Source organism: Artemia franciscana, chromosome 9 (assembly GCF_032884065.1).
Source record: "Artemia franciscana chromosome 9, ASM3288406v1, whole genome shotgun sequence".
NCBI lineage: Eukaryota > Metazoa > Arthropoda > Branchiopoda > Anostraca > Artemiidae > Artemia > Artemia franciscana.
The window spans coordinates 47,640,756-47,659,048 of NC_088871.1; the positions used below are offsets into that span (position 1 = coordinate 47,640,756).

The window sequence follows — 18,293 nt, forward strand, 5'->3', positions numbered from 1 at the left end:
TATGGCTGGTAAAGTAACACAGACAGTTAAAGTCGAAGGATCCGCCTTAGCAAATACATGCCTGTTAGAGCCAGAGTGCTACTACAATAGATATCGCAGTGCAGATGGGAGCTGCAACAATTTAAAGTCACCTAATATGGGAAGATCTCTTACACAGATGGATCGCATCTTACCTCCAGACTACGATGATGGTAAGTGCACAAAAAAAGCAAAGGGTTTACTTGTAAGAGATATTTTAGCTCAAGTACTTTCTGTTCTTTTTACTGAATTAAAGTTGCATACAGCAGCAAAAGAGAACCAATCAGATTTGAAAAAGCAGGGCTATTTAATTCCTGTTGCCCCTTCTGTTAAATTTTAGGTCTTACGATTAGTCACAAACTTTCAAAATTTTGACATATAGCTTTCATGTTTGTTCAAAATGCCCTTGTACAAAAAAAAATCTTGGGGACATGGATGTTTGCTCATATCTATGGTTCCAAATATTCTGAACTGGCACAAATGAAGCAAAGCTGTGAAGTTAGCCAGAAATTACCAACAGCTTCGTCTTCTCGCACCATATCGTTGGATCATTTGCTGTTGATTGAAAAAATGAAAAACTAGCATTAAACCAATTACTTTTACGTCTGGTTTTCGCTATATTCCAACTTTTACTTATCAATATATAAATATATATGTAAAAGTATAATATCATTTTCCAAGCAATCCATATATAAATAATATAAAACTATTCTTTGAGCGCCATATCCCTACACCCCTACCCCTACGACCTTTTTAGGTTTCTTCTTCTGGAGATGATTACACGTGTTATAGGCACTTTAAATGATATGTGACGTACTACCACCTCTCCTATATCTCTAAGACATAACTATAAATCATACAAACACAGAACTTGATAAAAATGGAAAACATTTGTAGCAATCTTTTTGTCATAGCCTTGTAATGAAAATGCCGAGCAGGGGGTGCTACCACCACTAGTATTTCATAGGTGATTTTCTGAGTTTCTAGTCAAGCTTTGATGTCAGACTTCTTAGCATTCTCAAGGGGTATAAAATTGACAAGCAAAAATATTTTGCTGCAGCCCTTGTGTATTTATAGTGAACGCAATAGCAGTAGACTAGGTAAAAAGCTATATTTATCGCTTGTTATTTTATGGGGCATGTCAACTATGCCCCTAAAAATGAATACTAGACCAGCATTGGAAATGTATTTGGCTCTGAGTCAAAAAATTTTTTATTGCACGATAGAAGCATGGGTACTGCCCGGACGACTAAGTTCTTGCCTTACTGGCATCCTAAAAAAGGCAATTATGAATATTCTACATGGAAAATTTGTTTAACCAAATAATCCATTTATTATGTTAATGGTTGGTTCGGCCCGAAAAAAAATTAACTCAAAGAGGATAGACATTACACTGTAATTAAAACAACAGTTATTTTTTTGTCTTTAAAAACAATTTTTCTAAAGAAATAATTTTTTAAGAAATAAAGCGTCAAAAGTGGAACAACTTAAAAAGTTTATCTTTTCATTTTGAAAATCTAAATATTGTTTAGCCCGTACAAGCAATACATAAAAACAATTTGGGTGTTTTTTTTCTTGCCTAGAGAATAAAATTTGAGATTTATGGTGATTTCAAATGCGTAACACTCAATAAGTTTGAAATTTCACATGAAAACATTTGGGCCTGGGAAAATTTGGCTAATTTTCAAAAAAAAGAAGGAAAACACTCTCAACACAAGGATCAATCCCGATGAATATCACATAATCAAATTCAATATATCGGAAAACCCTCTTGCAGAAATTACCAGCTCCTATTCACAAAAATGTGAATTTTCGTTTTTCGAGAAGGATAGTTACGACGGCATGTTTGTTTGTTCGTTTATTGATTTGGCTTTATTTTCCAAATGGGTGATCGCATCAAACCATTAGTCCTAGAATGCCATTACAGGGTACGTTCAGATAGAAGTTCAAGTGCCCTTTGTAAGTGGCAAAATAGACCGTGCCACTTCAAAGCTACGTTTCAGCCATTTAACACCTAAAAACAACAATTATGGCTGGAAGAGGGCCAGAATTTTAAGAAATTACAGTTTGGATATATTCGATTGATTTAGAATTACTAAAAAACTGTAGGTTCAGCTGTTCGGTTTAAGTGACCGTGATGACGCGAAGTGGCGCGTTTATTCCCGAAGATCGATGCTGACCGTATAAAATAAACGCTGAATATAGACAATTATTTTTAAGCGTCATATATTTGACTTCATGAATTTGAGGTTTAATAAGTTATCTGATTGGAAGCTTCCCTTAAATTAAAGATAAATTTTGTAACCAGCAGCAGCTACTTTTTTAATTTTTAGCACAGCTCTGATGAATTTCTCTTTTTACAATGGAACCAGAAGTCTCAAAAGGTTGGCGAGATCTTTGCTTTACAATCGCCATTTCAAAGGCAAAAATTATTGTTTGATTTTATTGTGTGTATTGATTTGTATTGACTGCAAGTGGGCTATGGAAATGTTCTTTTCTTTCTTTCTTTTTCTTACCACCTTGACCTCCCTCCCTCCGAAAAATAAAAACATCTAAAAGTGTAACATATTCTAAGCTTCGTAAAGAGTTTCACTAATTTCTCGGGGGAAGGGGGATTTTCTTTAATTTCAATCCAATAAAAGTTCCTACGGACTGCCCTACCATTCCAAAATAATATCAGAGCATCACCCGGTCAATTACCAGCTCTTTGTGAATTTTGTCAAGTCGTCTATTCCGTTTTGTGCGATAAGAAAAGATGTATTAAAAGAATAATATGAAAAAAACTTCGTTTTCTTAAAGAGTTAAAGAGGCTGTGTCCCAAAGTCGAACCTTAAAACGTACAGGAATTAGGAGAGGCAGTTTTTGGGGCCACCGCCCCCCAAACCCCCCGCTTTTAAAGACTCTTTTGTGCAGGTTTTTTGTTTTGTTAATTAAAAGAGGGCCTTTTCGAAGCCAAGAGCGGGGGGTTAGGGGGGCGGCAGCCCCCCACAACAAAAAACCTGTACAAAAGAGTCTTTAAAAGCGGGGGGTTTGGGGGCGGCAGCCCCCCAACTGCCTCTCCTAATTCCTGGACGTTTTAAGGTTCGACTTTGGGACGCAGCCTCTTTAACTCTTTAAGAAAACGAAGTTTTTTTCATATTTTGTGAAAAAAAAACCGCCCGATACGGGACTTGAACCCTTGACCTTAGGATTAAAAGTCCCACGCTCTACCGACTGAGCTAACCGGGCATCTTTGAAGTCGAAATACCTGCATGTGTATAAATATAACTTTTAAATAACTTTTAAGAATTTCAAAAATTAACATGGGCTCTTATGGGGAAATGGGTTTTTCTAAGCTAGAAAATCGGGGGGTTAAGATTTTCCGACGAAACTTTCCAAGAAAATTACTCGGAGAATTCCGCGTCGAATGAGTCTTGCTACACCCAGATCCGATGTCGGCTGTGACTTGTAGGCGTGGCAGAAAAAAAACAAAAGGAGAACATGAACATTAAGTGGCTATGCGTGGTTTCTGGAAAACAGGGAAGGAGTTATCGGATCGAGCTGAAATTTCGCGGATAAGCTCCTGGGCCCTAGGGGACCTTAACTTGTGAATTTCAGCCCCATCGGACAACATTAAAGGGGTGGGGGTGGGGTTGGGGGGTCGAAAATTTCGGCCAGATTTTCCCCATGAAGGAAAAGTCGGAAGGGGGATGAAATTTTGCAGGTTTCTTAGTTGGAGCTCGGGCTACGAAATGCATCCCCATCCCTCTGCGACCACTGGAACCGAAGATCGCTTAACATTGTCGTGGTTCGCCTCTTTAAAGAGGCACGAGTGTGCCTCCTATAAAAAAAAACAACTAAAATCAGACAATAGATTTAGGACCGGCTTCAATGACATCCAAACTTTTATAATAGCATTATAGAAAAGCTTGTAATAATAAAAGACAAAAGTCATAAATAACACAACCATCCCGAAAAACAGAAGTCTTTTGAAATTAAAAAACGAGTGGTATTCTCAAGACAAATAAGTAATGGTGGTCTATGTAACATTTCTAGCAGCCAAAGGATTAAAATAAGGAACTACTGTTTGAGTAGGGGGTTTTCAAACATTCTGACAGTTACAGATTTGATAGACTATCCGATCAGATGAAAAATACAAATAAATTCATAGGACCGGGAGCATGGGACATGCTCCCGAGACATGGGACACGGAATACAGGAAGACTACAGTGGAGCAGAGGAAAAATAAAAGCGATGCATAAGAAAGAAAATAAATTTTTTCAAGATCACATAAAGATTTATTTTCTGAACTATTTGCTAACTGGATAAGATATATTTGTTTTATAATTAGGCAATAGAAAAATACGACATAATGAGACTGTGAAAGATTATTTTCAGAATTGGCCTAGCAAAAATTATTTGAGCTTTATTAGAATACCAATATTTATAATACCTTCATTTTAATCAAATCAATATGGTGCTTAAAAGATAAGTTTTTCTCAAGAAGGAATTCTAAGAAACGGACATGACCATCCTTTGGTCTTCAACTAGAACCCTTGAACTGATGAAATTCAGATAGTTGAAATCAACCTTGAAATCCCTGCAAAAAAAAAAAAAGCATTTAGGGCAAAAGCATCAAACCAAAGTAAAATTTTCTTGAAAAGCCATAAATTTGTATGAAACTTTAATCTTCGCTCTCCTGAAAGCAACAAAAACTTCAATTAGTCAGAAAGTGGAAGTAGATAAACAGATACTATTCTACGGACATGTAGGGTTGAAGCCAAAGAAACTCACTACCTCTTATGCCAAAATGAAAAATTTAGAGAAAAGAATACTTTGGATTAACGGATCAGAAGCTTTACGAAGATCCGAGAATATAGCAGCAAGACTCATATCAGAATTTACTCCAGAAAGAAAGAAATTCGGCAGAAACATACACGCATGCTCAGTTAAATGGTTTTTTTCAGAAGTCACATTACATAAAAAGTGAAAATAACTAGCAACTAGAAAGTTGTTAAGGTGAGAAAGCCTCACCTTAAGAAAAAATATGCTAAATATAGATAATAATGATACTGGCCGATAGTTAGTTGGATCATTTCGAGGTGATATTTCTATATTACGTCTCAAGCAGGATTGTGAGTATTCAGGAAAATATTATGCTGAAAGGAATAAATATAAAACTATACGAGTAGTTATGTTAGAGGAATTAATATGATATTAATATGAAAGGAAATATGTAAAATATTTAAAATACTATGGGATGTGTACATAAATAGCATTCTGGATTAATATGTCTGATACCTCTGAGGCTAACATTCATCTCCTCCTTCAAATATTTATGAAAAGATACTTGGCACGAAAATAAAAATTTCTACTGTTAATTATAATTGTACGTTTTGCTATACAATTCCTAGTTCCAAAAAGATCGTCAGACTTTGCTAAAAGTCAAGTAATTCTCGAATGGACATAAAGATTTAACAGCCACTCAGAGCCTATAATCCTTCAATTGCTTTTATAGGCAATTCTGTTCAAAAGCTCTGAGATCTGTTCTGCGTGCTTTTTTTCGTACTCGGGGCTACTTCTGAATCCCTCTATTATCCGCATGGCACTTATACCGTCTTTTATTCATTGCTTTACGCTTAAACTTACTTTTGATGTAAATTTAATTTAAAATAGATAAATATTATATTTCTATTTAGGTGTTTGGGAAGGAAGAGATAGGTACATGCCAAACTCTCGACTTGTCCGGGTTACTTTAGCTGAGGATTATGATGTTATGAATTATGATTCTACACTGATGCTGATGCAATGGGGACAATTGATTGACCATGACATAGCCCATACTCCTGTCTTTCGAATGCGTAAGTAAATATTTGCAGGTCGACTAAGACAAGTACTAGCAGAACGACTGGTTATTATAGGTTATTAGTTTTAAAATACTTTTTTCACAAAAAAGTTTTTCAAAGAAAAGTAAAGAGTTAAATTAAACCGAAAATAAGCAGAAACAAAGTCAAATAATTATCTAAGCAGAGAGCTACCATAACTCAGTATCAATAAGGGGAATAATTTATAATTCCGTACTGAGGAAGGTTTAGCGGAGGTCTCAACCGAAATATTTGAATACGTTTTCTTCTGTTTTTCCCTGGCTCTTTTGTCCTGGCTTCTCTCTTCTTTGCAATGTTTTCGTTTTTTCATGATTAGCCAGTGTGGTTTCAGAAAATGTTTGCAATAAATAAATAAAATCCAGGACAAAGGGTACTTATAAGAATAAAATTGACGGCCCCCGTACCTTCTAAAGACCAGAAAATAGTTTGCACTTTACTGAAAATTATCATTATTACAAGCCGTGAGTTATACCTGTTATACTCTAAGTTATACTTGCTCTATTATATCTAATGCTCTAAGTTGTTCTTGAGATGCTGCTGATATGGCCTTTTGACAGCCTGCATACATTTGAAACTAGTTCAACATATCTCTCAACATTTCCGGGAAATTTCTCCTTAATACCTTTAGCATTAGTAGCAGTATCATTATTAGCAGTAGAAGTAGTAGTAGTAGCAGTAGTAGTGTACTTGTAGCACCTTTTAATAGGTTCAATTGCAATAAATCTCAACATGCAATGTAAGTTCCAACTGGATACTTTGAGCTGTCCTTAGGACATAGGTGTCACTTCTTTTTGATAACCATACTCCATATTTTACTTTAGTTCAATTTAATGTCCAACTTAATGTCAAGCTCCTGAAAACCTGCATCTAAATCTTTCCTGAGATGTTGATGGAACACCCTTTTAACTATCTAATTGCTTGTTGTGTGTTTTGATTTAGTTCAACATTCTCTGAAAGCTTCGCCTTAATATCCTTAGCTTCAGTAATAGTATTAGCTTTAGTAATTGTAATAGCACGAGTTGGAGCATCAGTACCGGTACACATATAGCTCTTTTTGCTTTTTTCAACATCCCTCTAAATACACGCTGAAACTTTCAACTTAATACCGTAAATGGTTGCTGGGTCATTGCTTATACTTCCTTTCGAAACTCTGTATGCGCATCATATGTTTTGATTTAGTTCAACATTATCTCAACATTCCCTGAAATTTTTGCCTTTAGTAGCAGTAGCAGCAGCAGCAGCATGCAAATTTTGCCCTTCGGTCAGTCCAACATCCCCCACAGCAAGCCCTGCAAGCTTCAACTTCCTACTCCAAGTCGTTCCAAGATATAGCTGATACGCCCTCTCGACAGCCTACATACACTAGGTGTATTCTGATTTATTTCAACTTCCCCTAAATATTCCCTGATACGTTCATTTTCATACCCTTAGCCTTAATTATAGTAGTCATAGTAGTAGAGGTGGAAATATTACTACCACTAGTAGTGTAGTAGAATTAATAGTAGTACTAAAAGTAGCAGTATTAGTACTAATAGCAGCATTAGTGTGCACGTATGGCCTTTTGGTTAGTCCAACACCCCCCTCATGAAGCCCAGGAAGTTTTAACTTAATAGAATGAGTCATTGCTATGATAATGTCGGTATGCCCTTTTGATGACCTGAATGGCCCTAGTGTGTTTTAATTTAGTTCAACTTTCTCCTCATCATTTCATGAAATTTTCACCTTAATACTCTTAGCCCTAGTAGTAGTTGCAACAGAAATAACAATTGAAGTATTAGCAATAGCAGGAGTAGCAGCAGCAGTAGTAGTAGTGATAGTAGCAGTGACAGTAGGGTTAGTAGTAACGTGTATATATTGCCTTATATGCCTACACTGAAAGTTTAAACTTAATACCCCAAGCTATTCTTAAGACACGCCCTTTTGACATCTTGTATGAACATAGTGTATTTTGATTTATTTGAGTTTTTTCATCATTTTCTCTTAATTTTCACTTTCATATCCTAGCCTTAGTAGTATTAGCATTATAGTAGTAGTAGTAGTAGCAGTAGTAGAGGTTGTAATAGTAGCAGTTTTGTATTAGTAGTCGTAGTAGCAATAGAAGCAGAAGTAGTATGCATATATTGCCTTTTGCGTCAGTTGAGCATCCCCCCATGATGCCATGGAAGTATCAGCTTGATAGGATAATCTTTCCATAAGATAATGCTGATGTGCTCTTTTGAAAATGTGTATGCATATATTATGTTTGTATATAGTTCAACTTCTCCTCAACATTTCCTCAAATTTCTGCCTCATTATCATCAGCCATAGTAGTAGTCACTATAGAAGCAGTAGCTGTAGTAGCAATAGTAGCAGAGTTAGTATTAGTAGTAGTAACAGAAATAGTAGTAGTAGCAGTAGTAGTTGTAGTAGTAGTAGCAGTAGCGCGAAAATATTATACTTTTGGTCAACTGATCATCCCCTCATCATTTCCTGAAAGTTCCAACTTAATAAGCTCAGTAATTTTAGAGTTAAACCCTCTTGACAACCTGCATACACATAAAGTGTCTCGATTTAGTTAAAAATTCCCCTCGATGTTCTCTGAAAGCTTTACCTAAATGCCTAGGTCTGTTTGGACACTATAAAGATCAAACACATCCCCTTTCCAAATATCAAATTCTATAAATAACAATAGACGAATTGCATAACTTACAGCCCTTGTCTCGAGGTCTTTGGGGGCTGTCATCCCCAGAGGCACATTTATTATAACTTTCAAATATGTTGAAAAAAATTGATATTTCAAAATTTTGATTGGATGTGTTTGGGAAATTAAGGGGGAAGGGAAGTGGGTGCTGGTTGCCCTCCAACCACTTTTGATTCTGAAAAAGCGAACTAGAATTTTTCATTTCCAATCGAATCATATTCTTTTAAAGTTTCTATGGAAATTACTTCCATATAAAGTGCCTTGGTGAAAAAAAAACACTGTTTTTGCTCTGCTCTTCCCTTAGGCAGCGCTATTGCGCAGTCTATGATTTAAGATTAAATAAAAAAAACTAGTTTTTTTAACTGAAAGTAAGGAGCGACATTAAAACTTAAAACGAACAGAAATTACTCCGTATATAAAAAGGGTTGTCCCCTCCGCAGTCCCTCGCTCTTTACGCTAAAGTTTGACTCTTTGCCACAATTCTACTTTTTAAAACAATTAAAAACTTTAGCGTAAAGAGCGTGGGACTGCGGAGGGGACAACCCATTTCATATACGGAGTAATTTCTGTTCGTTTTAAGTTTTAATGTCGCTCCTTACTTTCAGTTAAAAAAACTAGTTTTTTTTATTTAATTTCTGAACGTTTTTGAATTAATGCATGTTTGATTTTGGCTCTCCGCACATAAATTATTGAAATGAAATTCGTATATTAATTTTTTTTGGCTAAATGGCTTTCTCTTAGTTTTGATCAGACGATTTTGAGAAATAAGGGGTGGGGAAGGAGGCCTAGCTGCCCTCCAATTTTTCGGTTACTTAAAAAGGCTACTAGAACTTTTAATATTCAACGAACGTTTTTATTAGTAAAAAATATACGTAACTTAAGAATTAACTTACGTAACAAACTTTTATATTCTTATATTTTTATTATGTGTACGAGGGGGTTTGTACCCTCGTTAATACCTCGCTCTTGACACTAAATCGTAAGTTTTGTCCCAATTCTTTAAGAATGACCCCTGAATAAAAAAGGCCGTAGAATAAATAGTTGAAATCACTAAAAATATTTTAGCATCAAGAGCGAGGTATCTATCTCCTCCTAAATACCTCGTTCTTTATGCTAAAGTATTTTTAGAACCCCTCATATGCGTAATAATCTCTGTTCGTTTTAAATTTCAATGCTATTCCTTACTTTCATTTGAAAAAACGTTTTCATGTTTATTTTTTCATTGTTTTTTTTTTATAGTAATGCTAGAAAATCCTGCGCCCTTTTCATTGAATTTTTCTTCTCCCGTGACATATTCCTCAAAGGAAAGATCCTCCCACAAAGCCCTCTCCCATCAACCCCACCCCCCAAACCAAAAAATCCCCATGAAAACGCCTGTACACTTCCCAATAACCATTACTATATGTAAACACTGATCAAAGTTTGTAACTTGCAGCCCCTCCCTCAGGGATTGTGGGGGAGTAAGTCATTCCCAAAGACATAGTTATTATGGTTTTCGACTATGTTGAACAAAATGGCTATCTTAAAATTTTAATCTGTTGACTTTTGGAAAAAAATGAGCATGGGAGGGGGCCTATTTGCCCTCCAATTTTTTGGTCACTTAAAAAGGGCACTAGAACTTTTCATTTCCGTTAGAATGAGCCCTCTCGTGACATCCTAGGACCAGGATGTCGGTCGATAAGATGACCCCTGGGAAAAAAACAAAAACAAAAAAAAACAAACAAATAAATAAACACGCACCCGTGATTTGTCTTCCGGCAAAAAATACAAAATTCCACATTTTTAGATAGGAGCTTGAAATTTTTGCTATAGAGTTCTCTGATATACCGAATGCGATAGTGTGATTTTCGTTAAGATTCTGTGACTTTTAATGGATGTTTCCCCCTTTTTTCCAAAATAGGGCAAATTTTTCTCAGGCTCGTAACTTTTGATGACAAAGACTAAATTAATTGAAACTTAATATTTAGAATCAGCGTCAAAATTCGAATCTTTTGATGTATCTTTTAGCATCAAAATTCCGTTTTTTAGAGTTTCGTTTACTATTGAGCCGGGTCGCCCCTTACTACAGTTCCTTACCACGAAGTGTTTGAAAAGAAGATAATTCGGTATTTCGGGGCTTCTGACATTATTACTCCTTTGCGGAAGTTAGGCTCAAAATTGAAAAAGGATTATATTTTTTCTCTGGGCCCCTTCCACCTCTTAGTTCGTTTATTTTCCCGTTAGTTTTCACCTGTTTTCGCTTTATAGTTGTGTTATCTCTTAGCAGTTATTTCGTTAGTTGAGTTATGGTTGTGGTATACATGTTTTATCGCTCGTATAGTTGTGTTATTTTCAAATTACACTCCATAATAGAGAGGCTCCGAACACCCAGCATTGTATATTAAGCTCTTAATTTGACATTTTTTTCTAACGTGACCAGATTCGTCCTGCGCCCTTTTCATTGAATTTTTTTCCCCCATGGCATATTTCTCCAAGGAAAGATCCTCCCACATAGCCCCCTCCCTCAACCCTACCCCAAAACCAAAATAATCCCCCTGAAAACGTCTGTACACTTTCCAATAACCATTATTATATGTAAACACTGGTTGAAGTTTGTAACTTGCAACCCCTCGCCCAGGGGCTGTGGGGGAGCATGTCATCCCCAAAAACATAGTTATTATGATTTTCGACTATGCTAAACAAAATGGCTATCTCAAAATTTTGATCCGTTGACTTTGGGAAAAAAATGAGCGTGGGAGGGGGCCTAGATGCCCTTCAATTTTTTTCGTCACTTAAAAAGGGCACTAGAACTTTTCATTTCCGTTAGAATGAGCCCTCTTGCGACATTCTAGGACCACTTGGTCGATACGATGACCCCTGGGGAAAAAAAAAACAAAAAAAAACAAATAAAAACGCACCCGTGATTTGTCTTCGGGCAAAAAATGCAAAATTCCCCATTTTTGTAGATAGGAGCTTGAAACTTCTACAGTAGGGTTCTCTGATACGCTGAATCTGATGGTGTCATTTTCGTTAAGATCCTACGACTTTTAGGGGGTGTTTCCCCCTATTTTCCTAAATAAGGCAAATTTTCTCAGGCTCGTAACTTTTGATGTCTAAGACTAAACTTGATGAAACTTATATATTTAAAATCAGCATTAAAATGCGATTCTTTTGATGTAGCTATTGATATCAAAATTCAATTTTTTAGAGTTTTGGTTACTATTGAGCCGGATCGCTCCTTACTACAGTTCGTTACCACGAACTGTTTGATGCCATGTACCAAAGGTGTGAGGTAATGGGTGGTGCATATTTTGGTTTAATTACAAAATTGTCGAACGTCAATACGTGGAAGAATTAAAGTCAGTCGGTAACTTTGCATGAAATAATTAAGCCACTCGCGAAGGAAACTTTCGTTAGGATAAAAAAAAATGGAGTACGCATAATGGGGCGGATGCTGGTGAATTTTAGATTAGTAGATATTTTTGGGACAGTGTTACAAAATAATATTTGCAACAATTTGAGAATTTACCAAATCTTGTAATCTAGTTGAGATCGTTTGTTGAAGGCTCAATAATTTTATCTGAAAAGTGTTTTAATTATTTCAGTTGGGATGTCCATGGGAGAAGTGCATGATTTTTTGTAAGTTTTGAATTTTATTTGTAACATCAGAGGAAAAAGCTAAATGAAAATACTCTTTTCAAAAGAGGTATTGGAAGAAATAGTTGTACCCGAACCAGCAAAAAAGAAGGGACTTTGTAAAACGGAAGTGAGGTGCATTTCTGAAACATTGGCAATTTTATAAGGGGGTAAAGGGAGATGCAAATTAATATCTAAAGGGATATTTTTCCACAACATACTTTATATATTTTTTTTTTTATATTTGCAATCCCTAATAAATTGTGAAGAGAAAAGAACTTGAAACACGATTTCGTTTCCATCGATACTCTCATTCCGCACGTTCTTGCAAAAAATACTCAGCATAACCGTGGAAATTGCACTCAAGTTTAGGCCTTGCTAACAATTTTTGAGATTGTGAGGCTAGGGTTAGAAACTATTTAATCTAAATTATGTTTTCCAGCCAATAATAGTGCTATACAATGTTGTTCACCATATGGCGATTATGTCTCAAAAGAATACAAACATCCCCACTGTTTCGTTGTTGATATACTACCTGGTGACCCATTTTACTCTCAATATGGCGTAAAGTGCCTTAATTTCGTAAGGTCTATGGTGGCTCCAAGATCTGACTGTGCATTTGGATATGCTGAACAAATGAATCAGGTAAGTTTTGTTGCTGAACATATTGTCAAGAAAGAAGCAAAGGTCATAGGCCCTTATGCAGGAGTTTGTCTAAAGAGGTGGACTCACATCTTGGACGGACAAAAAATTCGAAAAGATATGGGAACTGTATCTGGAATAATAAGACAACATTCAGAAGGTTTGGCAGGAAGGGGCAGGTAATATAGAAATACGCCCTGAACTTACGCCCATATTTGGGCATATGGGTCATTGACCTACTTACACGACTAAACTATAAAAAAGATACATCATTTGCATAATCCAGAAAGCATCTGATTTTCAAATATCTTCTGAACATGATTAACAAAAGAAAAATTTCATTTGATTTCAGATTGGACTAGTAGAATTTATGACATAGTATTGAATTTTACATGACAGTATCCATAATATAGGCGTACTGTAACAGCTTGTATCATAATATTCATGGGAATGGGTGCTTATATCAACACTTCTTTTATGGGGGACTTAGGGTAATCAATGTACTAAGTCTAAGGGCCTCAATATTCCCTCCCTAACTTTTTGACCCCTCCCCCAACTTTTTGACCCCCTTTTTGGACTTTTCTTGGACTTAGAATTTTAAATTTTGGACTTAAAATTTTTCGGGGCGTAGAATTTTTTGACTTTTGATTTTTTGGAGTCAGAATTTTTGAACATGGAAATTTTTGGAATGGTGAGCATGGTTTTTTCGGTCTTTTTTATGCTGCTGCCTCTGGGGTACTCTAAGGGTGGTCATCGAGACTACCTAGTTTATTGTATGTTCTTAGTGATTATTTTTTTGTACATTGGAATGATAGACACTAGCAGCATGTTTTGAAAAAAAGTGAAGATAAAATATTCTAAAAAAGTATATACACATGATAAAGTTATCGCTGTGTTGAATTCTGACAATGACGAATGTTTGAATTATAAAACACGACTGAACTATAAAACATGTATGTTAACACCATTGGAAGTGTATGCTTGCGTTGTGATGACAGTAAGAGAAAAGATTTTTTTGTACTGATGTTTGCTTGTCTCTGTGTCTGTCATTATGTGCTTGTTTGTCTGAATCTGTGTGTTTCAAGGTGTTTCTCTCTCTCTCTCTCACTCTCTCACTCTCTCACCTTCTCTCACCCTCTCTCTCTCTCTCTCTGTACCATTGTATCTGAATGGCTGTTTTCTTGTCTCCGTGTATGTTTTTGTCTGTTTGTTTGTCTTAATCTGTGTGTTTGTATGTGTTTTTCTCTCTCTCTCTGTGCCTATGTGTTTGAGCGCGTGTGTGATTGTCTCTTGTCTGTCTTTTTGTGCTTGCGTGTGTGAATCAATTTGTTTAATGTGTTGTTGTCTCTTCACTCTCTGTGCCTGTCTGTCTTAGCGGGTGTTTGCATGTTTCGCTTTGTGTGTGTTGGTATGGCTAACTCTGTGTGTTTGTAGATGTTTTTTTCTCGCACTCTCCCTCTCTCTCTGTCTGTGTTTCTGACCGGATGCTTGCTTGTCCCCGTGTCTATCTTCGTGTGTTTGTATGTCTGGGTGTTTTTATAAAAATGTATAAAAGAACTGGGTGTTGTATCCAATGTATAAAAAATACTGATACAATACAATAAACTAGGTAATGTCGATGACCAGCCATAGTGTACCACGGAGGCAGCTGCATAAAAAAATCCTACAAAAACATGCTCACCAGTCCAAGATATTCTATATCCGAAAAATTCTAAGTCTAAAAAAATTCTAAGTCCAAGAAAGAGTGGGGGACGAAAAGTTGAGGAAGGGGACATTGGGGCCCTTGGAGGTGGGAAATTGGATGACTATAAGTCAACTCTAAGAGAAGTGTTGATATAAACACTCATTCCCATGAATATAACAATGTAAACGATACAATATGCCTATGTTATAGATACTGTCATGTAAAGTTAAATACTATATTATGAATTCTATTTGTCAAATTTGAAATCAAATGAAATGTTTTACTTACATGTTCAGACAGATATTTAAAAATGAGATGCCGGATGGATATTGCTAATGATGTATCTCTCTTATAGTATGGTTGTGTAAGTAGGTCCATGACCCACATGCCAAAATATGAGCGTAAGTTCAGGGTGTATTATTGCTATACTACTGGGACACTGGCCCCAAAAGTCTCTAAACTGAGTTGTGCCTTATAAGGTATAGGTAAGTAGTGAGAAAGGTTTTCTTGGTGGGTCTTAATACGCTGGTCTGTTTACCAGGGTTATCTAAGGGAGGGGCTATTGGGTTTGCCCTCCCGCTCCAAATTTTTGTCTGACCCGTGAACAAAACAAAAAAAAAATGCACAAAAACAATATTGTACGAGTTTTTTAATTCTTTTTGTAAAAAAAAAAAAAAAAAAAATACCCCACCCAAAAAAAAACGCTGAATATACCCTTACTATTTACAGTTGTCAATAATGTCATAGGAGGTGATAGATACATGAATTTGAAAAAGAAATCATTCAGCATCTCTAGATTAAAGATTAGCTAACATAATTTGGTGGACAATGTATAAAAATGAATCCGCATCATTCAGTTACTAAGTGTCATTTATATGCATATATAATTATATATATATATATATATATATATATATATATATATATATATATATATATATATATATATAATACAGATAATGCTAAGTGATCTTTAATAATCTTTTTTTTTTCTACACAAAACTTAAAAAGAATATTCGGTCTCCTAAAATTTATAAGAATAAAAGGGGCCTCTTTTTGTTTTTGGGGGGTATGTTATGCAAAATGTAATTCTAAATTTAGTCACGAAAGTACAGGGAAGGTCTCTCAACCCTATAATTGAAACCTGACGTTTCTTTTGATATTGTTAATTATTTAAAGTGAAATTTGTCGCTTTTTACGGAGCTCCGACATCGAGTTTTTTAAATCTTTGCATACATCTATGCACCTGACATCAGCAAATGTATTAGTTTATATTCTTGTGGAACAATTCACAAAAGTTTCTAGGCTTCTTTAAACTAATTAAATAAAACAAAAACAAGTCATTTAACTGAAAGTAAGGAGCAACATTACAACTTAAAACGAACAGAAATTACTTCATATATTAAAGAGGCTTTTCCCTCCTCAGCACCCCGCTCTTTACGCTAAAGTTTGATTTTTTCTCTAAACTTTACTTTTTGAAATAATACAAAACTTTAGCGTAAAGAGCGGGGTGTTGAGGAGGGAAAATACCTTTAATATACGTAGTAATTTATTTTTTTCATTTATTTTTAAAACTTGTTTAAAAACTTATTTTTTTCATTTAATTTCTGAACGTTTTTGAATAATATATTTTTTTATTTTGGCTGCCCGCACATGAATAATTAAAACGAAATTTGAAAATTAATTTTTTTTTTTGGCTAAATAGCTTTCTCTTAGTTTTGATCGGAAGATTTTGAGAAAAAAAAGGGGTGGGGGAGAACGCCTAGTTGCCTTCCAATCTTTTGGTTACTTAAAAAGGCAACTAGAACTTTTAATTTTATACGAAGGGTTTTATTTGTAGAAAATATACGTAACTTGCGAATTAACTTACATAACAAACTTCTATATTTGTATATTTTTATTACGTATATGAAGGGGTTTGCCCCCTCTTTAATACCTTGTTCTTTGCATTAAAGCTTAAGTTTTGTCCCAATTCTTCAAGAATGACCCCTGCATAACAAAGGCTGTAGAATAAATAGTTGAAACTACTTAAAATACTTTAGCGTAAAGACCGAGGTATTTAGGAGGACATGAACCCAACATATGCATAATAATTTCTTTTCTTTTTAAGTTTTAATGCTGCTCCTTACTTTCAGTTGAAAAAAAACTTTTCCATATTTATTTTTAATTGTTTTGTTTTTGTTTTAAATAGTGCTAGAATATCCTTCGTTCCCTTCGTGGAAATTATCGAATCCCATGACAAATTCCTCCATGGAAACATCCTCCCACGTAACCCCCTCCCCTCAACCCACCTCCCAACCAAAATATCCCCCCGAAAACGTCTGTACACTTCCCAATAACCATTGCTATACCTAAACACTGGTCAAATTTTGTAACTTGCAGCCCCTCCCCCTTGGACAGTGAGGGAGTAAGTCGTTTCTAAAGACAATGTTATTTGGTTTTTTGACTATGCTGAACAAAATGGTTATCTCAAATTTTGATCCGGTTACTTTGGGAAAAAAATGAGCGTGGGAGGGGACCTAGGTGTCCTCCAGTTTTTCGGCCTCTTAAAAAGGGCACTAGAACTTCTAATTTCCGTTAGAATGAACCCTCTTGCGACATTCTAGCACCACTGGGTCGATAAGATCACTTTTGGAAAAAAAGCACGCACCCGTGATCGGTCTTCTGGCAAAAAATACAAAATTTCACATTTTTATAGATAGGAGCTTAAAACTTCTACAGTAGGGTTCTCTGATACGCTATATGCGCTGATGTGGTTTTCGTTAAGATTCTATGACTTTTAGGCGTATTTCCCCTAATTTTCCAAAATAAGACAAATTTTTTCAGGCTCATAACTTTTGATGGGTAGGACTAAATTTGATTAAACTTATATATTTAAAATCATCATAAAAATCAGATTCTTTTGATCTATCTATTAGTATCGAAATTCCGTTCTTTAGAGCTTTGTTTACTATTGAGCCGGGTCGCTCCTTGCTATAGTTCGTTACCACGAATTGTTTGAAAAAAATACTGTTTGAATAGATAGCTGAAAAGCTGAGACTGTAATGCAATCCGTTTTGTATTTTTTCTGGCTTTTTAATTTTTTTGTTTCTTGTTTTCAATTCTTTCTTTTTGGGCCATGGGCCATATAGTCAAGCCTCTTTAGGGATAAGGTCTGTATCCACCCGTCGGAAATTCTCAAAAGATAATAAGAATGTTATCATAATGCATATAATGAGTAGAATCGAACTACTTGTTTGTTTATATTATTATTGTTTTTTGTTTATAAAGAGTTAATGCAAGATGAAAACATGTTTCGATGAAAAAAAATATTTTGTATATTAAAAACAACATTAAAAAAGAATTAAGTAACCATTTTTTTTATCTGTACAATTAACAGATATGAAAAGTACTTCCCCTTTTCAACAGTATATCCTACCCACTTGAGTTATTTCCTAATTTTAATTTTTTTTTTCTTTTTCATGGTGTTTAGGTTTGCTCCCAAACTACACAATTTTCTAAATATGTATTTTGATTTATTTAGGTAACTCACTGGATAGATGGCTCGCTTATCTATGGATCTTCAGAGCTTGAATCGAGGTCATTACGAGAGTATAGAGGAGGTAGACTACAAACTAGTAATATGCATGGATACGAAATGTTGCCTTACGATGAATATAGCAGTGATTCCTGTGTACTTGCAGACAAGGGAAAGAAATGCTATAAATCAGGTATAAAATGTAACCTTTGATTCGTATTTTCGATGCTAGACTTGTGGGTAATGTAAGCAAACGATAGCCCCTTTTTAGAT

General features: G+C 35.3%; 1 protein-coding gene across 1 annotated transcript in view; it reads left to right on the forward strand.

Annotated features, from left to right (window-relative positions):
- The window catches only part of LOC136031501 (peroxidase-like), a gene marked incomplete in the record, with an annotated part of 143,388 nt that overhangs the window by 38,222 nt on the left and 86,873 nt on the right, over positions 1-18,293 (forward strand). The window contains 4 exon segments of the mRNA XM_065711160.1: positions 1-191; positions 5,697-5,858; positions 12,620-12,822; positions 18,027-18,213. Of these exon segments, the coding sequence (XP_065567232.1) occupies positions 1-191; positions 5,697-5,858; positions 12,620-12,822; positions 18,027-18,213 (743 nt within the window).